The sequence below is a fragment of the Lutzomyia longipalpis genome, chromosome 1 (genome assembly GCF_024334085.1).
Source record: "Lutzomyia longipalpis isolate SR_M1_2022 chromosome 1, ASM2433408v1".
Lineage (NCBI taxonomy): Eukaryota > Metazoa > Arthropoda > Insecta > Diptera > Psychodidae > Lutzomyia > Lutzomyia longipalpis.
This window is the reverse complement of record NC_074707.1, coordinates 38,264,982-38,289,496: the sequence shown is the minus strand read 5'-3', so window position 1 is coordinate 38,289,496 and position 24,515 is coordinate 38,264,982. Positions and strand designations below refer to the sequence as shown.

Genomic DNA, 24,515 nt, shown 5'->3' with positions numbered 1-24,515 from the left:
ATTGATATTGATGGTGGAAAAAGTATAACTGGTTGCTTGTGAGCTCAACATTACCCTAAGGGTATGAGACATAAGTCTTATTGCTTCCTTTTGCATTTTTTGTTGTTGAAAGTTAATACCAACGTAATTTAACCTAGTTTTTAAATTGATTTGTGGCATATGTTTTAATGAAGATTGCATCATATGCATGAGAAGCATAAACGCAAGAAGCATAAGCACACGAAATATGAACGTGATGCACACTAAGATGAAGCTTATAAGCATGAACATTAAACGTAAAAAAACTGTCGCTTCGCTCCAATTTACCTCGCCCCGCTTCGCGGGGATTTGTTGCGCTTCGCGCAAATTTCAAAGAGAAAAAATTATGATGGTTTATAAGTATATTTGGAAAACTTATCAGTCCCGAAAATAAAATTTGAAAAGAGAAGAAATCATTTTCATACAACATTTCGGGCGCCAAATTCAAAAATTTGCAAAAAATGCATGACTTTTATATGGGGGCTACCTGAAGGGGGGCTTTGGGGGGAAAATGAATACGGCCATTCGAAAGCGCCTGATATAAGGAGTCTCTGTACCAAATTTCATCGCGATCGGTCAAACGGTGTAGATTTGTATAGCTGTACAGACACGAAATCCTTTCTTTATTATATAGATATCTGCAAAGTAAATGATGCAGAAAAGCAATGAAGCATATGCGGCTGAGGCATAAGAAAAAATTATGAAACCTTTCGTAAAAAGAAAATTAGAGAGAGATTTATTATTTATCTAAATTGAATTAATTTGGAACTTTTAAAATTTATGAATATTGTTTAATATTTACAAGCATATTATGCTTAACATTTATAAAGCACATGCGTTTGAGGCATATGTAAATGAATCATGAAACTAATTGCCTTTAAGCTTACACGCGTATGAAGAATAAATTGGAGAGGTTTTTAAGATCTCAAATTTAAATAATTTTAAGCATTGACAATTGCTTCTGTTGAACATGCGAAGCATATGCGTTTGAGTAATAAGCAAAAGAATTACTAAATTAAACACATAATGGATAATTTGAAGAAAAAATTAAATTAAATTTAAAGTTGTTCACATGGATTTTGTCTAAATTGAAGCATTTGCGTCTGAAGCATATGTGGAAGAATAATAAAACTCATTCTTCCCGCATAAAACAGCCTATATAAAATTTTTATCACACAAAAAGAAGATCTTTTTACCTTGACCTCTTCTTCATCTCTGATAACAGAATACATAAACGACAAAAAAAGACAATAAAACATAAAAATTATAACTTTGTTAAATAAACTTCTTTTGGCATTTCTTCGTCAGCTCAAAACTGACCACCACACTACCACTTTCCGGTCCATCCGCTGTTGTATACTTGCAGCTAAAAACAAAAATAAAGTGTCGAAAATGAAAGTTGAATGGGTAGATGAAAAATATATAGGTATGTGCGTATATAAACCTTTTTTTTTCACACTACGCCAATGGAGTCACATTTTATTGGGAAGTTTTGTCGTCTCGGAATTTTTTCTGGTGGATGGCTTGTAAACTCTTCAAGACCAATTTCATTAATACCTCTCCCTCTCCATTTTGTAAGCAATTGTCCACATTTTTTTGTCTTTAATTCAGTGGCAAGCTAACCAGACAAACCAATCACAATTCACGACATATGATCGTGTTTATGTCGCGCGTATGGGAAAACTTTCAAAATCATAGGAGAGACATGAGAGCGAGAGTGAGAGATCATGTACAACATCGCCCTTTACCTCAAAATCATTAACATTTTCGCATGTTGAGATGGTATTAAAACATAAGAGAGGTGTCAGTGACATTGTCCTTGATGCTCTTTTCGATCTTTCTCTTTCAACTTTTTTTCTCTTCTTTTGAATGAAAAAAAAAAAGCATTTTGGGAACACGTTCTTGAAGATAATTAAAAAATCGTGCAAAACTTTTTTTTATTACTTCGAAGAAAATCATTTACAACAAACACTAATACCCTAAATTACACAACATGATTAATAACAAAGTGCAATTAATTGTTTTAAATTATCTCTCTCTCACTCACATAAGAAGGGGTTTAATTAAAATGCTAAAGTAAGCAAAACAATGTTTTAAGTAAAAAAAAAAGTTTAATTTTCTCCTTCCCTCAGTCTTCATTTTGAAAGTGACCTTCATTGAGATGCCTGGCGGTCATCAAATAAAAGCTCTTTACTCGCACTTTTGTCAAGTGTGTGATTTTGGTATTTTAGTGTTCAAGAGACTTTTCTTCTCCACACACGAAATTCCCCCACCAGCCCCTCCCGCCCTGTACGAAAAAATAATATTCTTCATTCAAGTAGTGTCTTCATGGAGAAGGTCACCCATCTCTATTCAATTTTTCATCTTTTACACAAGAGAGACAAAAAAACAAAGTTAAGTGTCATTTTATAAAGAATTATTTTCATTGTTTCCCTGTAATTTGATTGAATAGTTTTTTTCTAGTGGTTAGAATTCTGAATTGAAAATATTTTTAAAGAAATATAAAATTCTTAATTTTCAAAAGAAAAATGCAATTCGGCCACATTCGGATGGATTAATGTCAAATGTCGTTTATCTGCGTGGGGCATTATGTCAAAAATTAAATTTGAAAATATCGTTAGAACGTTTTCAAAATCATGAATCAATCTGAAGAAAATCAATTGTGTAATCTTGAAATTATTAGAATTTCATGAATTAAAAGATAAATAAAGGAAGTTACTCAAAATTCTTAATTTTTTACGAAAAATTTGGACTCGGCTACTTCCGGGTAAATAAATGTCAATAATCGTAAATCTTCGGAACCCCAGAAAGCCGTTATGTCAAAATTCATATTTGAAAATATCCCCTAACAAAAAAACAATCCAAAAACAAGAAGAATTAATTTAAGAATCACAAAATTGGAACTCTTTGGAGTTACGATATGTCTCTATTGAGCCATTAAGTGAATTAAATGGAGAATAATAAATCACACGGTATAAGTACTTAAAGATGGGCCGAGGATAAAATTCAAGAGAAAAAGCAGACACTCACTGCTGCTGGAAAGCAATGTGAATTCCATTTCACCCATAAAATTATGTATCAATGCTCAATCAATTGACTATCATCAATCAATTAACAATAGAGGGGGAGTTTAAGACACTCTTCAGCATATTTAATGGTGTGTAGTGGTGTGTCAACACAAAAATGGCAACATTCCACTGCGTACGGTCGTTACACTAATTCCAAATTCAGTGGATTTTGAGTTGTGACGTGCAGACTAAAAGAAATTTCACAAAATTCCACCCAAAAAGAGAAACAATTTCTTCTACCACATCTCATGGTATATCAACCATTTCTCCAGTGTTGATTAATTGAGTTTTAAATGCGGCACGACAACAATGTAGGTGCAGATTGTTCAACTGTTGTATGTTTGTGGGTATCTCTGCGAGGATAATTAAGCATGTAGGGGAGATTGGGGCTAAGAATGACAGACAACGGCTTAGAAAAATATTTTATTTTTCATCGAAATTTGAGAAAAAGTCGCAGGACCAGAAAGTTCTTGAACAAGTTTTCTCTCAAGATCGTAGCTAGAAATCTATTGAAGGAGAATTTTTTTTAGAAAAACATATTTGTTGATATTTTGTTTTAACTTCAAAAGTCTCCCGTTCTTTTTTTTTACTTTTTATTTCTAACGTTTGATGTTCCAATGCCAAAAGTTTAAAGTTTTTTCCCAAATATTCCTTTTAAAACGTTTAATATTTTTTTAAAAGTAGATTTGACAAATTTTCTAACGTTTGATGTTTCTTATCTAGAGCTTGACGTCTCTTTTGACAGCTGAATTGGCAGCATTTTGACAGTTTTAGCTGTGTTTCTTTCAGACACAGCTTTTGTGTACCGAGAAAAATCAAAAGTCGTCAGATCGGGCTCAAACTTGGGATGAACACGAATTAGGGTCCCCACATTCCAAAAAACGTATGCGCCAAAAAAAAATTTTTCCGGCCGTCCGTCCGTCCGGCCGGAACCTATCGCTAAATTGCAAGAGAACGGTAATAGATAGAGACTTGCGGTAAACGGCAAAGTTTAAATATCGACTGGAAGACATCCGATTATGATGTCAAATTTTACCCCCCACCCCCCCGTCCGCCATTTTGAATAACCTCAAAATTTTGTTTTCGCTATATCTCAGCCCCTGTAATAGCTAGAGGGCTGAAATTTTGATATGTTGTAGGGGCCATCAAGAGCTTTCCAACGATACCTCATTTTCGAAAATCGGTCAAGCCGTTTAGTCAATATGGCCTCCACAATTTTTCATCGAAAATCGACCATAACTCGAAAACGGCTTGACCGATTTTGATAAACCCGGGGTCAAATGAAAGATCTCAACAAACCCTACAACTCTCTAGAACATCCGAAGTTTCAAAAGTGACCGCTAGGGGGCCAAAAATTAAAAACAAAATTTTCGATGAGTTTTCGATGAATATCTCGAAAACGGCGACATAAATTTTTTCATTTTTTGATATGTTGTAGCTGACTATATTATCTAGCTCCATGCCAAAAATGAAGAAAATCTATGGATCCGTTCTCGAGATATAGCCTTCCAAAGTTGGCATGTCATATCTCGGGTTCTACAAGTCAGATCTTGATCAATTCAAGCGCAAATGAAAGGTTTCGAGAAACCCTACAAATGTCTAGAACATTGCAACTTCGAGAAATGACCGCAAGAGGCGCTAAAGTCAAAAACAAAGTTTTCGAAAATTTCGAACTCGAATTTTTCGAAAATGGCGACATAAATTTTTTTCATTTTTCGATATGTTATAGCTGACTTCAAGACCTTTCAAACAAAAAAAAAATTATGAAAATCTATGGATCCGTTCTCGAGATATGGCGTTTTAAAGATTTCTTGAGGAATGACTTTTCAACTTTTCCCGACTTTGCGCGTATTTAAATTAATTCGCGTTCTAGTTTGCTCTCACAAAATTGGTACACTGAAAGAAACACAGCTCCCGTAAGCTTGGTCAGCTTACCAGTACATTTTTAATCAAACATTTGACGTTTCTTTTCTAACCTTTAAAGGTAATTTTTTGAAGTTTGGCATTTTCTTTCTAAAGTTTGATATTTATTTTAATACTTAACGTTAATTCCAATGTTAATCGTGATTTATTTCAAACATTTGACGATTCTTTTCAAGAGTTTGACTGTTCTTTTGGCACTTCTTTAAATCAAATTCTAGACATTTCTTTTTTTAAGTTAAAAGTTTCTTTTCTGAACTTTAGCTTTTCGTTATTCTAACGTTATTTAAAAAAAAAAGTGTGAATATCACGTAATTTTTAAGAGGAAAATATTCTTTTTAACTTTTAAGGTATAAAGGCTACATTGCCTTACGTTTTAGAGTGTTTAGGCATTAAAGCACCTTCCCTATGCTTTGCCACTGTATTCTCTATTCTATTAAGAAAGTAAAGCTTTTAAGCTCTTCCCAATAACCTTTTGCTTGACTTTATCAACCCTAGTATCCCATAAAGGGGAAAAATTGTCAATTCTTCTGCTCTTAAACTGACTGTATGGCTGTTCCAACAATTAATCTCCCACAATATAATCTTAATGATCGTCTGTGCGCGCACATTTTGCACGATGGCTTTCAATAGCAATGCCGTCACTCCTTCATACATTTGCCATTTTTTTTCACTGCCACTTTATGCAAGAAAAATCCCACAAAGTACATCTTGAGATCGTAAATGAACATCAAGTTATTTGTGTATATATATTGTCCAAATATTTAAAGAGGTGTCGATGGGGAGTCAACATTACATGAGATTTATTTTGCGTCTTTTCCTATTGTTGATGTGGAGGATATAAAACTCTTTTATGGGAGATTCTTTGGATTCTAAAATTGTATATTATGGAGAACATAATTTTGTAACATCATTTTCAACTCGCATGAAGTAAGAGCTGCAAATTCCATTGAGTGTGTGTTACATCCGGTCTCGTAAGATGCCATGCCTTCGTCTCGGAAAGCGAAAATCGGAGACAGAAAAAATGCGAGAATTTCTCTGATCTCATGGAGTATCAATGGAGTGTGTGTGGATGTTTTTTTTCTCTCTCTCCAGTGTCGTCTATGACGTCTCCAATTCCTTTCTCTTTCAATTTTCACCACCATGTGTGTGATCCGAAAGAGTTAAGTTGCTGAAATTATTCACAAAACACCCATGAGACAGATTGATTGAGATCTTTTGGGGGATCAGTAGGAAGATTTAGATTGAGATTAGGCGTTACAAAAAAATCCCTAAATCTCATCGCCTTTAAAAAAAACTTTGATGTTGAATGAAACACCTTTTTTCTGCTCCTCCCCAGAGGCCATTAAATGTCATTAAAATGTAGTGTGAGAGAAGAAGATATTGGGAATCACATTTATAGGTGAAATCGTCTTGTGGTTTTATTTGTCAATCTCGTTAACATGGGAGTGTCATATACATCGTAGCATAATACACAGAAAGATGATTTAGAGGTAACAAAAATATGCGTGCGTCTGCTCACAGCATCCACATGGACATATCTCGACTATATATTCTTGTCCATGCTGAGAAATTGTAAACAAGTCTTCCACAAAAAAAAACTATTACAAAAGATCACTTTTTTTTACTACTTTACTATAAAATCTCTTTTGCAACGGACGAGACGTTTCCCGGAGAAATGTTTCATTCACAAGAAAATCGTCGTGGGTTTTTTTTACATAAATTTTTTAATGCGAAAAGCAATAAGTCAAAGTGCAAATACCAGACAGATTTTACATTGAAAATATTGATTTTCCTCTTCGTCACCCACAATGTCTCATCATTAACTTATATCCGGTTCAGGTGGAGTGTCCAATTTACTTTTCTGTGATATTTCTCTTCAAAAATATTATTATTTAAAAAAAATTATCATAAAGAAGCCGCAGAAAATCTACTAAAATGGAATGTTGCTCGATATTGTGAGTAGATTAACATAATTTGCTTGATATCTCTACTCAAAATAGCCATTTTTGGATAAACTCCAATCATTCCATTTTGGATGAATTAATCCAAAGAATTAAATTGATTTCTTAAGTAGTGTTCTTCATTAAGTTCTCCCCAAAATATATTCAATAATATTCCACAGATTATATTATCTATACAAGTTCGAAGCAACGACATATTGAAAATAAATTATGCAAAATAAACCAATGAAGTAATAAAACCTTTCGCAATGGAGAATCTATTGAATAATTTGATTCTCCTTTTTATTTATTGCTTTTTTACACCATTACACATGTTATTATTAAATATTAATTTCCTTTATCTACGAACACGTATCAGAAAGTTGTAAAAAAAAATGAAACTAGAAATTATTCATAATGCAATGATGAATATTAAAATAGAAAATAAAATCATTTTGTTGAATGATAAAACTTGCATTGAGATGGAGAGAAAATTATCCTCGAAAGTAATGAAATAATTTAACAAGAGTTTTCCATATTTTTACCTTCATTCAATTTTCAAATTAAATTGAAGTATTTTCATTTTTTCTTTCAATGAATATGCAGCGGGAGTCTTTAATGGGGTTGGATAATAAGGTATTTATCGTTATCATACGACTCAATTTGAAGGAAAAGTGCACCTTATAATTGAGGGAAATATCAATGAGTAATAACTTTTGAGACATTATCCTTTGTTTAAGGGGTGGTGGGAGGAAGATTTTACATTAACTTACGTAAATGAATTTATTCGGTCAACTGTTGTGAAATGTCAGCTTCAGGGTTTCAGTGTATTAGATAAAAATTAGATTAGATTAGATCACTTTTCAAATTTATATTTAAGGAATAATTCCATGTTAAAACTATTAGAAGTGGAAATGTCTTCAATTAGTTAAAATTCAAATTATTTTTTCTCCTAAAAATGCATTTGTCAGATTTGACAATTCTTAATAATGAACTTATGTCAAATGTTTGACAGCTCTTAGATTGTCAAATAAAAAAAAATTCTGCTTTCAAAAATATTTTTTTTGTTTAGGTAAATTATTTTTTAGAGTTTTTTTTAAAAGATTTTTTTACTTCATAAATCATTTTACTTTTTTAAAATCTTGTTTAAATTTTTGAAAATGAGGTAATCATCTCGGTAGTTATCAGACAATGTTTTACTCTCAGAATTAAAAAAAAATGTCAGTTCTACTGTCAAGAACTTGACACTTTATTTTTGTTTTGTCAAAATTTTGACAGATAAATATTTCAAATGTCGAAATTTTGACAGATAAATATTTCTAATGTCAAAAAATTTGACAGATTCATAATTTATTATTCAATTATTGCTTTAGCAGCAGCATTGTGACATTTCACGCTAAACAACTATGTAATAAGGCATTATGGTAAAATAGATAAATTACTCAAAAATTGCACACCATGAATTGCAAATGCATTTTTTTACATAATCTATGTACAAAGTCTAGGAAGAAGAAGGTATTAGAAGAATACAAAAAAAATGAAAAAGAAGAAAGAATGAAAAACGCAATCCTCTGTATACAAGAGAAATTTCACGATAGATAAATATTTAGTTGTGATTAATCAGCCAAGCGGAGAGTGTGTGCCTCTCTTGGTCTGCAACCTGCAAAAGCATATACGTACTTTATTGCACAGTTACATTAAATGTGATTTAAAAGTGTTGGCGTATTATTGTTTGACGTAATCTCCTCTTGTTTGTTCTTCCGAGAGTTAAAGAAATATTATTTTTTCTTAACTTACATGCGAAAACTGCTTATAAAATTCATTCTTTTCGTCATATGTGATTTACTAACTGGTTGTATGTTCGTGGAAGAAGAGGAGTTATAAAAGTTTCTTCCACATTCGGAGGAGCGCGACAAAGTGATTGACAACACTCCGTGATAGTGGCACATATAAGTGATATCCTCTCACAATTCTTGTGGGTTGTTTTTTGTTTTGTGACACAGAGAGAGAGAGCTTTGGTATAAGGAGGCCAATCCCACAATTAGCACACCCATTTCTAGGGGTGAGTCCTTCTTTTCACCGCTTTTAGCTGGATTTTTCTTTCTTTATTTTTTTTTCTTCTGTGTGTGGACATGGAATTACAGTGAGTGAGCCTCATACGGCATAGGATGTGTAAGTGACAGCGATAGAGTGTTGAATCCATTTATCATAATATTTTCGATAGACCAATCCTTATGTTGTTCACTTGTGAAGGATCAATAGAGTCCTTTTTTGTTGTGTGTTGAAAAAAAAAAAAGGAAATTAGTTCTCACTTTACGTACCTACCTACCTATGATAGACATTAATCTTGAATTACCTTTTCATGCTCATTTTATTCCCAACAAATTATGTTCTTTTAGTTATTGTTTGTGAAGAAGAAAAAAATAACAACCAACACCGATAAAATCACAAAAGTTGCACAATTAGCAATATAATTTTCTCTTTTATTTCAAACGAATGAAAATATGTATAAAAAAAATCAAGAATAGCAAATAATTGGGGAAGGCAAAAGAATAATCATGAAAGTGTTACATTGATGATGGAATGGAGATACCTTAAATTGAAGTTTAACTACGCTATTACATGTATTGTTGTTATTTTTTCTGGGTTTCGTGAAAAAAAAAGAGTTTAGTTGCAGCTTAAAAGGGGAAAAGAAAAACTGAATGAACCATTTAGGAATTGGTGTATTGCAATAATATGCAGACGTGTGCATTTAGTAACAGAGACTATTTAATCGTGGTTAATTGTGCTATATTGCACCACATAGTTTGAATTTTCAACAAGTAGGGCTTTGAGTAATCTATTTCCATTCCAATAAATATTTATTCTTTTCTTTTGATTTTTTTAGGAAAATTTGAAAGAAACTTTGCTAAAAGAATTTTCTGTAAAGAGGTTTATGAACTTGATGAAAATATTGTTTTTATTATTTCTAAGGGATGGTCACGTTATTTTGGAAACTCTACAGGAACAAAATGGCCAAAATGTGAAAATTTCAAATAATTTTTTTGAGCACAAAAATTTATTTTCTAAATTGAAAATACTGAATTCTTATCAGTATTTGGCCATTCAACAAGTGTGCAAGCAAATTTCGAATTTTTGGTTTCAAAATTGGCATGAAAATCGCTCTTGAAAGTCCCCGAGTTTCCAAAATAACGTGACCATCCCTTATTTCTTAAATTTTTATAGAAAATATTTTCTTTATTTCGAAACAAATTCGTTTTTCTAGGCAGGCTTTAAGTTTTTTTTTTAGATCAGGCCTTTAAGGTTTCAAAGCTAGTTTAGGCAGGATTATGACTAAATGAATTTCTAGATGTTTTTTTTTTTAAACAATTTCGATTCTAGAAAACAATAAAAATATGTACCTGGCCATCTTAGAATATTGAGATAAGTAAAATTCATTCAGAGATGCATTAAAACTTGGTTTGACCTGAACTAAAACCTAGAAATCTTAAAAATGACATGAGGTTTAAAAATTTTAAGCTTAGTCCAAAAAAAGTTCTAACTTTAAAAAAGAAATCTAGGCCTAGCATAAAAGACTCAGGGTTAGCTTAACAAATTCCGTATAGCTTAAAAAATAAGTTACATAGGTTTTGTTTAAGAAAACTTAAGCTTAAAAGATTGAAAAGAAAATATTTTTCTTCGTCAGAATTGGTCATAAAATTTTAAAAATCTTGAAAAATAATAGATCTGCTATTAAATTTTTTAAGTCTATACCTAATATATTTTTTGTACCTAGTTTTAGGCAAGAATAATTCGCTATATAGAAATTATAAAAATAAATCTAAAAACCTCTAAAAATCACCAGAGAATATTTTATCTTATTTATTAATTAACAAATAACTTAACTTTTTAAAAATTAATCTAAAACCTTTAAGAATAATTGAATTTAAAAATATTTCCAATTCGGAGTTATTTCTTAATATTTCGTGACAAAATTCCGACTAATCTGTGCTGTTTGGGATGGATTATCACCACACTGAACAATTTTCACTGCTTTTTTTTAAATTTTCGCTGACTCTAATGCTGATTAAATACATATCTTCGATGTTCAGTGACTTTTCTGTCGCAGACGTCTTGCTTTTTTTTTCTTCGTTTCTACCTGCCCTCCCCGTGGCCAGGAGTGAAACGCACCGCGTGCGGAGATGCGTGGTCAGGCAAATATATCTGAAAGAGACATGGAGGAAAAATTATTCATAAAAGTGAAATTGGTTAAATGGCTATATATGTAAATGGTAGACATATCTCGTTCGCATATACATATGATTTTTTTTTTATAAATATGGAGTGTGAGAAATTGCAATTAATAAACCACAAGAGAGGAGTCGCATTGATTAAGTGATATGTGCCTTTTTATTTTTACCGCGCGATGTTGGGCGATGTTGGCTGAAAGTTGCAGTGGATGCATTTAAAATGGGGTTCGCACTTTAGTGGGGTCGTGTGTGTAAGCTCACTTGTTGATTTCCCGGAAATTCTCTGGCTAAACATGCTGCAAATGTGTGTGTGTGTGCGGTATGATGCAGCATCAGTGGGGCAGGTTTGATATGAGAGTAACTTTGGTGGTTATACCTTCAACCTGTCGTGCGACGTTTGTAAAGGAGGTACTGTTCAATAGATTTGCGACATATTCGAGCAATTTCTCAAGCACTTTTAGCTTGTGGGGAAAATCTAAAAGAAAATTCATCAGTCATTTGCAAATCAGTTATCCAAGAAGGTGTTTCATACCAACATCCTCTGCTTAGTTCCCTAAAATCGCGCGAAACGAGCACGTGAACACCCCCAGATCTACACAGAGGCACCCAATAAGGAGAGCTCTATCAATTAAGAAATCACGAGATATACATAAAAAATTGACAGAGTCATATTTTTTGATTATGTGTGATTTTTTATGTGTTTTCACTTTCACCGATCCGCTATTCTTACGTCCTTTCGTTTTTTTGACTTCTTTTTTCACAGAGAATTTGCCGTTTCCCCAAAAATCCTGTGATTCACCTGCTGCATTAAAACTTTCAACCGCTGAGGAAACCCCTTAGGGACGTACGCCACAATGATTTACCTCATCACAGACATGTATGACTGGTATAGGGATCTCATGGATAATAAAAGTGGTGAGTTTTTTTTCTGCGTTGATTTTAAAAGCATTTTTCCATGGAAAAGTTAGTGAAGAAATTGCGCAAATTGCAAAGAAAAAAAAAACGTGATTATTTAGAACAACGTATAAGGGGAGAGTATCTGGGGCATTTTTTGTGACTTGATCGATTTATAAGTTCAATTAATAAACTTGAATTCTAATAAAAGAATTCTAAAAGAGGAAGGGGGAGTTAAACGCGCAAATTCTTTTAACCCATCCTCACTTTTTGTATGATATATCATACGCAAAATTGGTAATTTTTGAATAATTTTTATGACGCGAATTCTCAAAATATTCTTTCCGGGTTAGTGTTTTCCACTTTTATAAACCCTTAACTCTTTATATTAATTTTTCTGGGTGTCAAAAACTTAAAACAATGTTATTTTTTAACAAAAATCTAAGTGTATCCAATTGCAAAGTTGTCCGGGAACCAAAGTGTGTGTATTTTAAGTGACAATTCCCTTTTTCTCTGCAATATTTGGTACAAAATCTCTTATTTATTAATAAAACTATGTGAATTAACTAAAATATCCGTCTCCGGCCGCAGATTATTTAATATTTTACGCGATAAACATCTGCGTATGATATATCATACGTTGGTTGAATTGAGGTACTTTTTAGGTTATAGTGCGAGTTTATTTCTGTGAGGGAAGATCTAAAGGTTTGGAAATAAAAATATAGATTGCAGTGAAAAGGAATGCCAGGAAGTGCTTTATCAGATACATCGTAAGTATTAAGAAGTACCTCACACCAGGAAATATAGAAATTATAGCGAAAATCTTGATTTTTGTAGGTCTGAGAACGAAGAAGGATAGTACATCCGGCTCTGTCCGGAGACTTGTCAGCATGCTCACAAGAAGTCTCCGTCCTAGAGCAAACCATGCAACATGAGATTGTTATTTTACTTCCTGGCTACGCAACTGTTAGCGATGAGGATTACTGTGGTAATCACGACAAGTTCAGTCTCTATATCCTTAGAACTAGAACTCTACAAGAACGCGGTGAGTTGATTCTGAAACCCAAGGATTGGAGTTCTATTGGAGCAATTAATTAATTCTGGCCCAAAATCTAGCCAGAATACTTAATTTAAGCATAAATTATGTAATTTATGCATTTAAATAAATTAAAGTTTTTGTTTTAAGACTGAAAAAAAATTAGATTTTTTCAACCCCCTTTCGTTAAACGTATGATATATCATACGGTGTCTACCGACGCCCCCATGGGGGCTAAAATTTTTTTTTTCAGGAATTATATTTCTTATAGGCTTATTAGTCAAATTCTAGAAAATGAAGGTTCTAGGTACAGAAGATCTATGACCTCGTTAGCATGGGTTAAATTCTTCGCGTTTGATTCTCTCAACAATGAAAATTAACCGAAGTCCAATATTGTTATAACCATCAGGGAAAAAGAGTAAGAATAAACTTTAAATAAAAATTATTTTTAATGTTCATTTTTCCGTGATTTATTGGTAAATTAGGATATTCTTAAACTATTCTTGGGCTTCATTAACATGGACGGCGTAATGGCGTAAAAAGGTTTACTCTGGCGGGATTCGAACCAGCCTCACTAGGTATTGAAGTTCCAAGAGACGTAGCTAAAGCCTCTCGGCTAGTAAAGTTGTAAAGAAATTTAAAAGAAGAATTAACATTTTGAGGATACAAATAATAATTTTCACGAAGCAAACTATTTTTAATGAAAAGCCATATTCAGCGTAAAAAAATTCTTTTATTTTTATGATAAAATGTCATTTTGATATTCACCATAAAAAAACAACTCTCCAAACTTTTATAAGTCTCCAAAAATAAAAAAAAATAAAGTAGAATTAGTATTTAGGGTAAAAGATTTTATCGATTTTCGTCTTTTATGATAAAAGTGAGTTTTGGAGGTCCTTCTATGAGCATTTTAAGCTATTTTATGACGTTTAATGTTGTGAAAATTTAGGAATCTGACAGAAATTATTTTCAAACTAAAATTATAAAGGCAAAAAATTAAGTTTTTTATTAAAAATAAATAATTAATTTAAAAAAAAACTAATTCTGCCCAACATGCATTCGATAAATTCTTCACAATTTTGTGGACTAATTTGTAATGACCATTTCAAAGGTTGTATCCATAACTGATAAAATATAAACAAAAATTTTAAAATTAATCAGTATTCTGTGTAAAATATTTTTATGTTATAAAAGATTCTTTTTACGACTTTTACAATAAAAGTTCATAAAAGAAATGTAAAAGATTTTTGTACGCTGAATATGGCTCTAAATTTGAATATTTCTTTAAGTTTTTCAGCTCTAAATAAATTTAAAAAGAAACTTGAAAGAAAAATTCGATTCTCTGTGGAATAACACTGATTACACAGCCAGATAAATGCCCCCCTTACTTTCCGACACACATCAATAGCAGTGTCGTACTGTAGTATAATCATCAACCTGGCAGCTTCTTTTATGTATCAATTCTAATTAAATTTTATCAGAGTATTCTATATCAATGACGTTATAGTATCAAGTATTTTTCCATACGTCAAGGCTGAAAAACATGAATGCATTTTGTCGCGTTTATAAATAAAATAAAAATAAAGCACTGGAAAAATATCTAACACGAAAATCCCCTCTTATTTAATCCGCTCGATGGACTATAACTTGAAAAACTTGCGAAATTGGGGTGCTTGCAAAGAGAAGGGGATATATAATTATGGACTAAATGCAGTAATGTAAGAAGTAAGAAAAAAAAACTGCGTGAGAGCAATATATTGGCGCAATATCTTGACTAATTTATCAACTATTAGCGTCTAATGTTTTGTATGAAGAGTGAAATTGAGGAAAAATTTATTTCCAAACTAATTTTTTCCTTTGTAGACCCACGAGTTCAAGACTGGCCATTGATGTCATCCCCATTACCTACCATGGCGATATGTTTATTCTATGCGTACTTCAGCAAAGTGATGGGACCACGAATTATGGCCAATCGTAAACCAATGAATCTTAGAAATATTCTAGTTGTGTACAATTTAATTCAGACAATATTTAGTGCATGGATTTTCTATGAGGTGAGTTCTTCTTTCTTTGCGAAAAATAAGCTATTTTTGCCGCATGGAGATGTAATATTAATTGCAAAAAAAAAAACTATTAGATTGATGGGGGGAAGGGAAAACGAGTTGTGTGTGTATGTGATTTTACATTATCATCGAGAAAAATTAAATAAGTCAATAAGCCCGAGCGACTTCCTATTTAACTCCATCATAGATACCTAAAGGGGCCAACAGCTGGGGAAGAGAAAACATAAAAATTCGGAATTTATCTTAATTATTCTGCTAATTTTACGAATGAAGTGAATATTGAGATTTAAATTAAAGAATTTATAGAAATTCATTTTAATAACAAAAAATATCAACTTTTAACCTTAGCTATTTGCCCCTTGACACACACACACACATAGCACACGTACCAACATTTTAATTGCAATTAACCAGCAGCAATGGCAACATGAAGGATATTCATCTCATATTTTGTAATGTCTAATGCAACATATTTTTTTTCTCTCCCATAATATCTTTTTGCAGTATCTGCAAAGTGGATGGTGGGGTCATTATAGTTTAAAGTGCCAACCAGTGGACTATTCTCGAAGCCCAATGGCCATGAGGGTAAGTTTTTTTTTTGGAAGGATTTTTCTTCACATTGAATATTTTTTTATTGCAAATTTTCACATAAAAATTCCCCCTCGAATGTTTCTCATTCAAAAGGGGATGACAAAAAGTCTTTATAAATTTATTCGTAAGCAAAGTTTGCAAGAAAATTGCATTGCGCAGAGTTTATTGACATTTCTTTTGTGCAGAATTTGTGGGTTTTCCTTCTTTTTTGTAAAGATTTTTGGAATAAAATGCCTGGAAAAGCCAAAAAGAATGCAAAAAGAGACTTTCAGAGGGTGATTCAAATTTATTTAGAAGACGGATATTAATTTAATTCAGAGTAAATGAAAGTTTAAGATAAATCAATTAAAAATTCTAATTTAGGGAACATTGGGGAAAAAATGAATAAAGTTTTTGAGAAATTATTAATTTTTTAAAAATGATAAAGTGCAAAATTAATCCTATTTTATGGGACTTTTTAAGTATTTTCTGTTATACACAAAAAGATACTTAATTGTTTTTTAGTTGTTTTCTTTTAGTCTCTTAAAATTGCAATTTAATATTGTTATTTTATTACATATAGTTCATAAAATTTTTATTATTTGCAAAATGTCTTAATTTATAGACTTCATTTCCTTTATTTATACTTTTTGTTCGGTAATAATAAAATTGTTAATTTAGAAGAGGTTTTTTATGTTTTTATTCATTGTCTAATTTTATGGATAAGTGTAAGAAAATAGAAGAAAAACCCGGAAGTAGTTCTAAAGATTTTCCTTTCGAGTTCTTTGTCGGTGGAAAATAGAAATTGTCGTCCTGAAAAACTCACATTTTCCCAGAGCTTTCGACTCCGCGTCTACGAAGAGAGGAGCAGAGAAAATCTCTGTGTAAAAGTAAGTTTATCGGGGTAGGGATTTAAATTTTCCACAGACGAAGAACTTGAAAAAATCACTTAAATTCATAAGCAGGAAAATTAACACATAGTTATTAAGGCGGGATTCACTACTCAGTCGGACTTACAATTTTAAGTCGGTCTTAAGGTTTTAAGTCAGTTTTTCTTGATTAGTCAGACTTAAAATTTTTAAGTTGGGCTTGGATTTTCCTGAGTGGTCCTGGAAATTTTGTGAGATTTTCTAATTAAAGAACTTGAATTTGATTTAAAATAAATCTTAATTTGCATTGAATAGAGAGCAAGAAATTTATAAAAGTTAAGTCTATAATATTTTTATTTATTTTTTTATTTTATTTTCTTTTATTTTTATTTTGTTTTATTTTATTTGATTTCATTTTATTCAATAAAAATCGACTTAAAATTTTAAGCCCGACTGAGTAGTGAAGTCCAGCCTAAGAATATAAAACAAAACATGTTGCCACACACTCTCCTATATTGAATTAATTTTTTCAATTTAATATTAAAGTAAATTTCTTTTTCACAATTCTCTTTGACCACCCTGTTTATTTTAATTTCTCTCCATCTACCGCTGAAAGTCTCTGCATAAATCATTTTCTTTACGAATAAAATGAATGAATTCGTATGAAATTTGATATATTGCAAATTCATTGTGAATTGAGTTGTTTACATTAAATACATTGTAATGCAGAGTTGTGAGAGAGAGAAGAATATTAACATTTTAAGTAAAATCACCAATTCAATAAAATGTGTTATTTATAATAAATTCATCACTTCCGACGACGAGTGAAAAGTCACGCACTCAAAAATTCCTCATTCAATATCTTGCATAAATACATTGTTTTACGAAAAAAAAAAATTAACAAGAATTCCATCAAAAATACATTAAAGAGCATTTGATGATTTCTCGTTTTTTTTTCTTGTTGTTTCTTCTTCGTAGATGGCAAACACGTGTTGGTGGTATTTCTTAGCGAAATTTACAGAATTCTTCGACACACTCTTCTTCATCTTGAGGCACAAAATGGAGCACGTCTCGACGCTGCATGTCATCCATCATGGTTGCATGCCCTTCTCTGTGTGGATGGGAATGAAATTTGCACCAGGTGAGTGTTGCATTGATATTTATTTATCGTTTTTTGGGAGGAAGAAGAGACAACTCTACTTGATAATTGGGTGAGTGGGTGGAGGGCATTTGACCTGAGAGCGCAAAATGCCCATGTCCGGTGTTCTGTCTATGTGGCTCTAAAATAAAAAATAAAAATAAAGAGAATTTGCAACATAGAGTGGCAAAAATTGCATGGGTGGCATGCAATTTCGCTTTTCACTTTGTCGTGCGCGTACACACAGTGAAGCCCCAATTCCAGCAGTACGCCCCGGATTCTGACTGAAAGTCGCGCGTCAACCATGCGATATTTCCTTGTTGCTGGTATGCTCTCTTCATCCTCCTCCTCTTGCCCGTTTGCTTGCACATCTCTCTCTCTCTGCAGATGTGAGATCGATCCATTGAAACATGAGCTGTTGCCACACACAACACAACACTCTGCCTGCTATATGGCTCCGTAGAGAGCAATGAGAGCCGGGCAAAATTGCTTTTTAATTTTCTAGATTAATCAGACATTTCCGATTACGCGATGACTCAATATAAAGCATAGTACGATTGATAATTGAGTTATATACACTCACGTGAATCACAGAAAAAAAGGGGGTGTTTCCCAAAAGCTCCCATTTACAGCCATTTGGCACATTTTCAAGCTTAAGTTTCACATTGATAAAATACCCCGCGGGAGATTGTGAATGGAGGGATTATTTTATCGGTTGTTTTGTTTGTAATACTGTACCATTGAGAGAAATTTATTGTGGGAAAAATATAGAATAGAATTGATTAACTTTTTCGTTTTTTAATATTTTATTGCTTTTGGTTCGTTGATCGTTTGATTGTTTTTATTTCTCTTCGTAAAATTGAAGTAAAAGCGCTATAAAGTTGCTCTAAAATTTCTACGATGGTTTTCTTATCAATTTAGGTGAGATTAGAATTTTTATATTATTACTCTGCTTTGATAAAAGAAACTCTCTCTACTCTTTCATGACCGGCATGGAAAATTTTTCTCTATATAAATCTTTTCTTTGAGTTCAGAAAAAAAAATTCTAAACTCAAATGAATCGAAAAAAAATGTTTTTTATTAATTTTGTATCATTGAATAAGCTACGGTTCTCATAAGGTTAAAAGGACATTATGCACAATATATGGAAAAAGCTCTTAACTTTGATTGATTTAAAACGCTTCTACATAATTCAAAATTTCCTTCAAAACCCAGGAAAATACCGAAAGATTTTTATAGATTTAGACAGATTGTTTAATTACAAAAAAATTGTTTTACAATATGGAAAATGTTTCAAAACTTCAGAAAAGTATTCAATTTCTATCAGGAAAACGTTCTATTTGATCAATAAAATAGTGAAAAAACCAGAGGATTTAATTCTTATGGGTAGAAAACGCAAATTCTCAGACAAATTTCCCTTTTACGTCAGAATTACAATGCAAATGATTAGCAAAATATTTTTTATGTTAATGATTTTTTCAATCAGAAAATCTTATGTCATTCTAATGTTTATCACAAACTTTAAATAAATAAATTTCCCCGTAACAATTGAGCTTTGTGATTCACCTTTTACATCAATTCTTGTCTCATTTAATGAAATTCAAGTTAAAGTTTAATGGAAAAAATCCACTGAATTCTACCTCATAAATAAAATTAAGAAAAGATCTGTGGCGGAATGGGAAATTGCATATTTGCAACAAGAAGAGTTTAAATTGAAAGTGAATGGATTGCGTGGACCCCCAGAGGTCAAAGGAATGAATTAATCTGTCTGAAAATCTTCCACCCATCGACAAATTACTCATTGTTGTGGACAAATAAAGGAGGCATAATTGCATGCAAAAAGAGGGAGAGAGAGAGAAAAAAAGGAAAATCCATTGACGCTAAAAGATCATCCAAAAAGAATGATGCATTTTGCGCGAATGTCAAAGGTGGGTGATCTCAAAAGAAATGACCTCAAGATTGACGGAAAACCCACCGTATGATTTGTTGGAAAAAATAAAATTCTTCCAGCCTTCGAGCCTTTGCTAAATTAATTTTATTGTCATGGGGAATTGTTGAAATTTCTCAAAAATAAAATAAAATAGGTGTCGAATTAAGTCAGAATCTACGAATAAATTATTCGAATTCAGAGTGTGGTCTAGCCGATTTATTTTACCTACTTTTATATAAATATTTAAATAAATTCGTAAGACGTGGAACAAATCAACGGGAAATGGCACCTTGAACTAGGGAAAAAATGGGATGTTTTGTGCAAAGTAGAAAAGAGTGTTAAATAGCTCTAAAGCCGAGTGAAATGCTTACACCGCACCTCGAAAGAATTGGGACATAAATCAATAAACAATATGCCGCGTACAAAAATAAAAAAAAAGAAGCTCTGAAATACAAACGAATTTCTTAGCGTGTGCGTGGAAAAGATAGGAAAGTGTGATTAATGAATTATTTATGCGTGTAGCACACAGAGAGAAAAATCTCCGACAATTTCCCACTAGTCGAGGCGATTAATTGAAAACTAATTAGTCATTATAACCCATTGCCATCGTGTCTATTGAGAGAGGGAATTAGCTGGGACATCAAAACATGTTCAATGTAGTAATTTTACGGAAGATGGAAAAATAAATACTTACAGAGTTGAAAAAAAAAACAGAAAATCAAAAATGAATTATTGGACACAACATTGATTAATGGAGATTGGGAATTTTAAATGGTCATAAAAGATTTGCGAAAGAACTTTCCGGTGAATTGTAAAATGCACAAAATGCACTTGAGAGTGAAATGGCAATGAATTATTTCGCCTCCCCAACAGGTTTTAACATTCATTTCGTGGGTATTTTATGATGGCAATTTTCGCCGAAAAAAAAGAAGTCTTTTGAAAACAATTTGTTTTCTTTTATTTCTACACATGAGAAGGAGTTGAAAGAATCCGTTTGGAGGTAAAAGTAATTAACGGTTTTGCAAAAGTCAAGAGAATGAACTTGTTGCCCATATTAGGGTTTTCCGGGTAGTTTTTAAGGTATTTTGATTTCTGAGAGTTTTTTTTTAAATATAAATTTAAAAAAGTTTTCTTGGCACAGGTAGATTTTGAAATCTTTACTTAAATTAAAGAAAATTAATTATAAAAGTACCTCCTAAGTATAGATTTCTAGCTATATCCCTGTCATAGAAGCCTAACTGGAAAAAATTGAAACAGTTTAAGCTTTGTTCCCATTGTAATTTGGGATATGTATTTGTATATGCTTATGACGCTTATGCGTATTTGCTTCTTTGTTAATCTCTGATTATCCTTTCTTTTTTTGCATTTTGAGCTAAACCTAATAAAAATTTATTAAGATTCTACATTCAAATAAAAAACTTTTCTTACAATTCGTTAGTTATAAGATTTTTGGTTTTCTGAGAAAAATATTTTAAGTTTTCACATTTTATTTCTTTCTTGAATCGGCGTTTTGAAGGAAAATTACTTATCCAGGACTCTTTAAAAAACTTTCTGACTTTTTTTTTAAATTACAAATTCTTTATTTTTCTCATATAGAACGACAATAGAACAATTTAAAAATATCAACTGACAAAATCTTACAACAACTTTTAAGATATTAGAAAAGAAAAGAAAATATTTTAATCAGAATCCACCACCTTAACTCAGAACAAAATAAAGATTTTAGCTGTGTTTCTTTCAGACACAGCTTTTGTGTACCGAGCAAAATCGAAAGTCGTCAGATCGGGCTCAAACTTGGGATGAGCACGAATTAGGGTCCCCACATTCCAAAAAACGTATGCGCCAAAAATAAGATTTTTTCCGGCCGTCCGGCCGTCCGTCCGTCCGGCCGTCCGTCCGGATTATAAACTTAAATTGCAAGAGAACGGTGATAGATAGAGACTTGCGGTAAACGGCAAAGTTTAAATATCGACCTGAAGAAATCCGATTATGAGGTCAAATCCACCCCCCCACCCCCCCGTCCGCCATTTTGAATAACCTCAAAATTTTGTTTTTGCAATATCTCAGCCCCTATTATAGCTAGAGGGCTGAAATTTTGATATGTTGTAGGGACCATCAAAAGCTTTCCAACGATACCTCATTTTCGAAAATCGGTCAAGCCGTTTAGTCAATATGGCCGCCACAATTTTTCGTCGAAAATCGACCATAACTCGAAAACGGCTTGACCGATTTTGATCAACCCGGGGTCAAATGAAAGATCTCAACAAACCCTACAACTCTCTAGAACATCCGAAGTTTCAAAAGTGACCGCTAGGGGGCCAAAAATCAAAAACAAAATTTTCGATGAGTTTTCGATGAATATCTCGAAAACGCCATTATCGATTTGCTTCATTTTTTGATATGTTGTAGCTGACCATATTATCTAGCTTCATGCCAAAAATGAAGAAAATCTATGTCTCCGTTCTCGAGATATAGCCTTCCAAAGTTGGCATGTCATATCTCAGGTTCTACAAGTCCGATCTTGATCAACTCAAGCGCAAATGAAAGGTTTCGAGAAACCCTACAAATGTCTAGAACATTGCAACTTCGAGAAATGACCGCAAGAGGCGCTAAAGTCAAAAACAAAGTTTTCGAACATTTCGAACTCGAATTTTTCGAAAATGGCGACATAAATTTTTTTCATTTTTCGATATGTTATAGCTGACTTCGAGACCTTTCAAATAAAAATACCAAGTTTGAGCCCGATCCGACGACCTTGAGTTTTAGAGTGGACACAGAAGCTGTGCTATTCTTTTCTTCGAAAGAATCACAGCTAAAAAAATTTATGAAAATCTATGGATCCGTTCTCGAGATATGGCCTTCCAAACATTTCTTAGGGTATGACTTTTCAACTTTTCCCGACTTTGCGCGTATTTAAATTAATTCGCGTTCTAGTTTGCTCTCACAAAATTGGTACACTGAAAGAAACACAGCTCCCGTAAGCTTGGTCAGCTTACCAGTACATTTTAAAGCTTTTTTTGAAAGTTAATTGATCTTCTACGAGATTTTATTTACTATTGCTTGTCTTCTCATTATGAGAGCTTCAAAATGAATAAAATCCTTTCTTTGTTAAAGAACAATCGAATGGTTCTAAATGCGATCTCTACTGACCTCTTTAGTAAATTTTTATCAGTGTAGAAAATTTCCAATAAATCTATTCTTAGAGTAACTCTCTGTCTTATGCGATGATGTCTGTTCTCCATCGACTTCTAAAAGCAAATCGTTTTCGGGAAAAATAATTGGCCACAAAGTGTGCAAATTTTAGCCTCCTAAAATCCATTGAGGGGCGTCAAAAGCACAATAATAATGAGTCTGTTTTCTCTCTCTCAATTTTTTTTAGGTGGCCATAGTACATTCTTCGCTATGCTTAATTCATTTGTGCATATTGTCATGTATTTCTACTACATGGTGGCAGCAATGGGTCCAAGGTATCAAAAGTACATTTGGTGGAAGAAGTACCTCACCACATTCCAGATGGTAAGAACAAAAAAATAAATAAAAATAAAATAAGAAGTAAAGAGGAGATAAATTTACTGAAAATTGTTTATTTTTTCAGGTTCAATTCGTTGCAATTTTCATACATCAGTTCCAGTTGCTTTTCCGCGATTGCGACTACCCGAAAGGATTCATGGTGTGGATTGGGTTGCACGGTGTAATGTTTCTGTTCCTCTTCTCTGACTTCTACAAAGCCAAGTACAGTCGGCCGTCCAAGGGGAAATTATCGGCGAGGGATTCAAAAGCTGACCATGCCACGCAAAATGGCAAAATTCACACAAATGGCAATCAGGGTGCTTGCATGGTGAGTCTTCTGTGCCCAAAATTATACAAAAATTTACACAAATTACTTTGCACAAAATTATCTTCGATAATTATTGCGTCAAATTTCCCTGCTCGCGCGCAAAAAAAAAAGAAGTTTTGTCAATATTACTTTGGAAATAATAATTCAGCGTGACTGACCATTTTTGAACGCCAAACATTGGAATTCTTCACTTTTATTTGCTTGTCATTGATTTTCAACTCGAGAGTTTTCTCTCTCATTTCAAAAGAACCCCATTGATGCTACAAACATTAATCAGCAAGAATTTATTTCTTTTTTCAACTCTTTTGTGCTTAAATCTTCAAAAAATGCTAAATTCACGTCATTTATCAACACACGTATTTTGTCCCCAAGAAAAAATTAATAATACAATAAATTGAAGAATTCCGCTCTTACGATGAATTCTCTGTATTGTTCTCAAGTCAGCATGTGAGAAAATTCAACGTGTTTACGCGTTTTTATGGAAGAGGGATTAATTCTACAAAAAATGGCCATTTAAATGCACTTCTCAGGGCGCAGCAAAAGAAGTTTCTTTTGACTGTTTAAAAAAAATTCCACAAGTGATTGTTTTGTTGACTAAGATTGATTCTACGGTGTAAAAATTTCATAACAAAAATTTGTGAATCTGGGCAGTGACCTCGTATTTTGGAATGGTCAAATTATAAGGTGGTTAAATGTAATTTACCTTTTTGCATTCCAGAAAAAAAAGAATTTTTATTGAAAATGATTTTGCAAAAATTCCAGAGAAAAAAACAACATCACGTGTTGAAAGAATTCTTTGAGATTCTTTTTTTTTAAATGATTTATTGGAAATGATTCAGAGTCAAAGTACCTACTAAAGTTTATTGCACTTTGAGAGAAGAATTTGTTGGAGAATTGATGGATTTACATCGTTTTCTAAGATGATTCAGAGAAATTCTCTAAAGAAAATTCAAACTTTAACTTATATTGTGAAAGTTTTTAACCCTCCGTAGGCTATGT

General features: G+C 32.4%; 1 protein-coding gene across 2 annotated transcripts in view; it reads left to right on the top strand.

Annotated features, from left to right (window-relative positions):
* LOC129787201 (elongation of very long chain fatty acids protein 7) overlaps positions 1-24,515 on the top strand; it is a 39,053-nt gene that overhangs the window by 10,046 nt on the left and 4,492 nt on the right. The window contains exons 1-7 of one of the 2 annotated variants that reach the window (XM_055822582.1): positions 8,563-9,011; positions 11,942-12,093; positions 14,972-15,162; positions 15,676-15,756; positions 17,589-17,751; positions 23,058-23,194; positions 23,274-23,516. In XM_055822582.1, the coding sequence (XP_055678557.1) occupies positions 12,033-12,093; positions 14,972-15,162; positions 15,676-15,756; positions 17,589-17,751; positions 23,058-23,194; positions 23,274-23,516 (876 nt within the window). In that variant the 5' untranslated portion in view covers positions 8,563-9,011; positions 11,942-12,032. Of the gene's footprint in view, positions 1-8,562; positions 9,012-11,941; positions 12,094-14,971; positions 15,163-15,675; positions 15,757-17,588; positions 17,752-23,057; positions 23,195-23,273; positions 23,517-24,515 lie in introns of those variants that run through there. The other variant, XM_055822581.1, reaches the window with a different exon arrangement.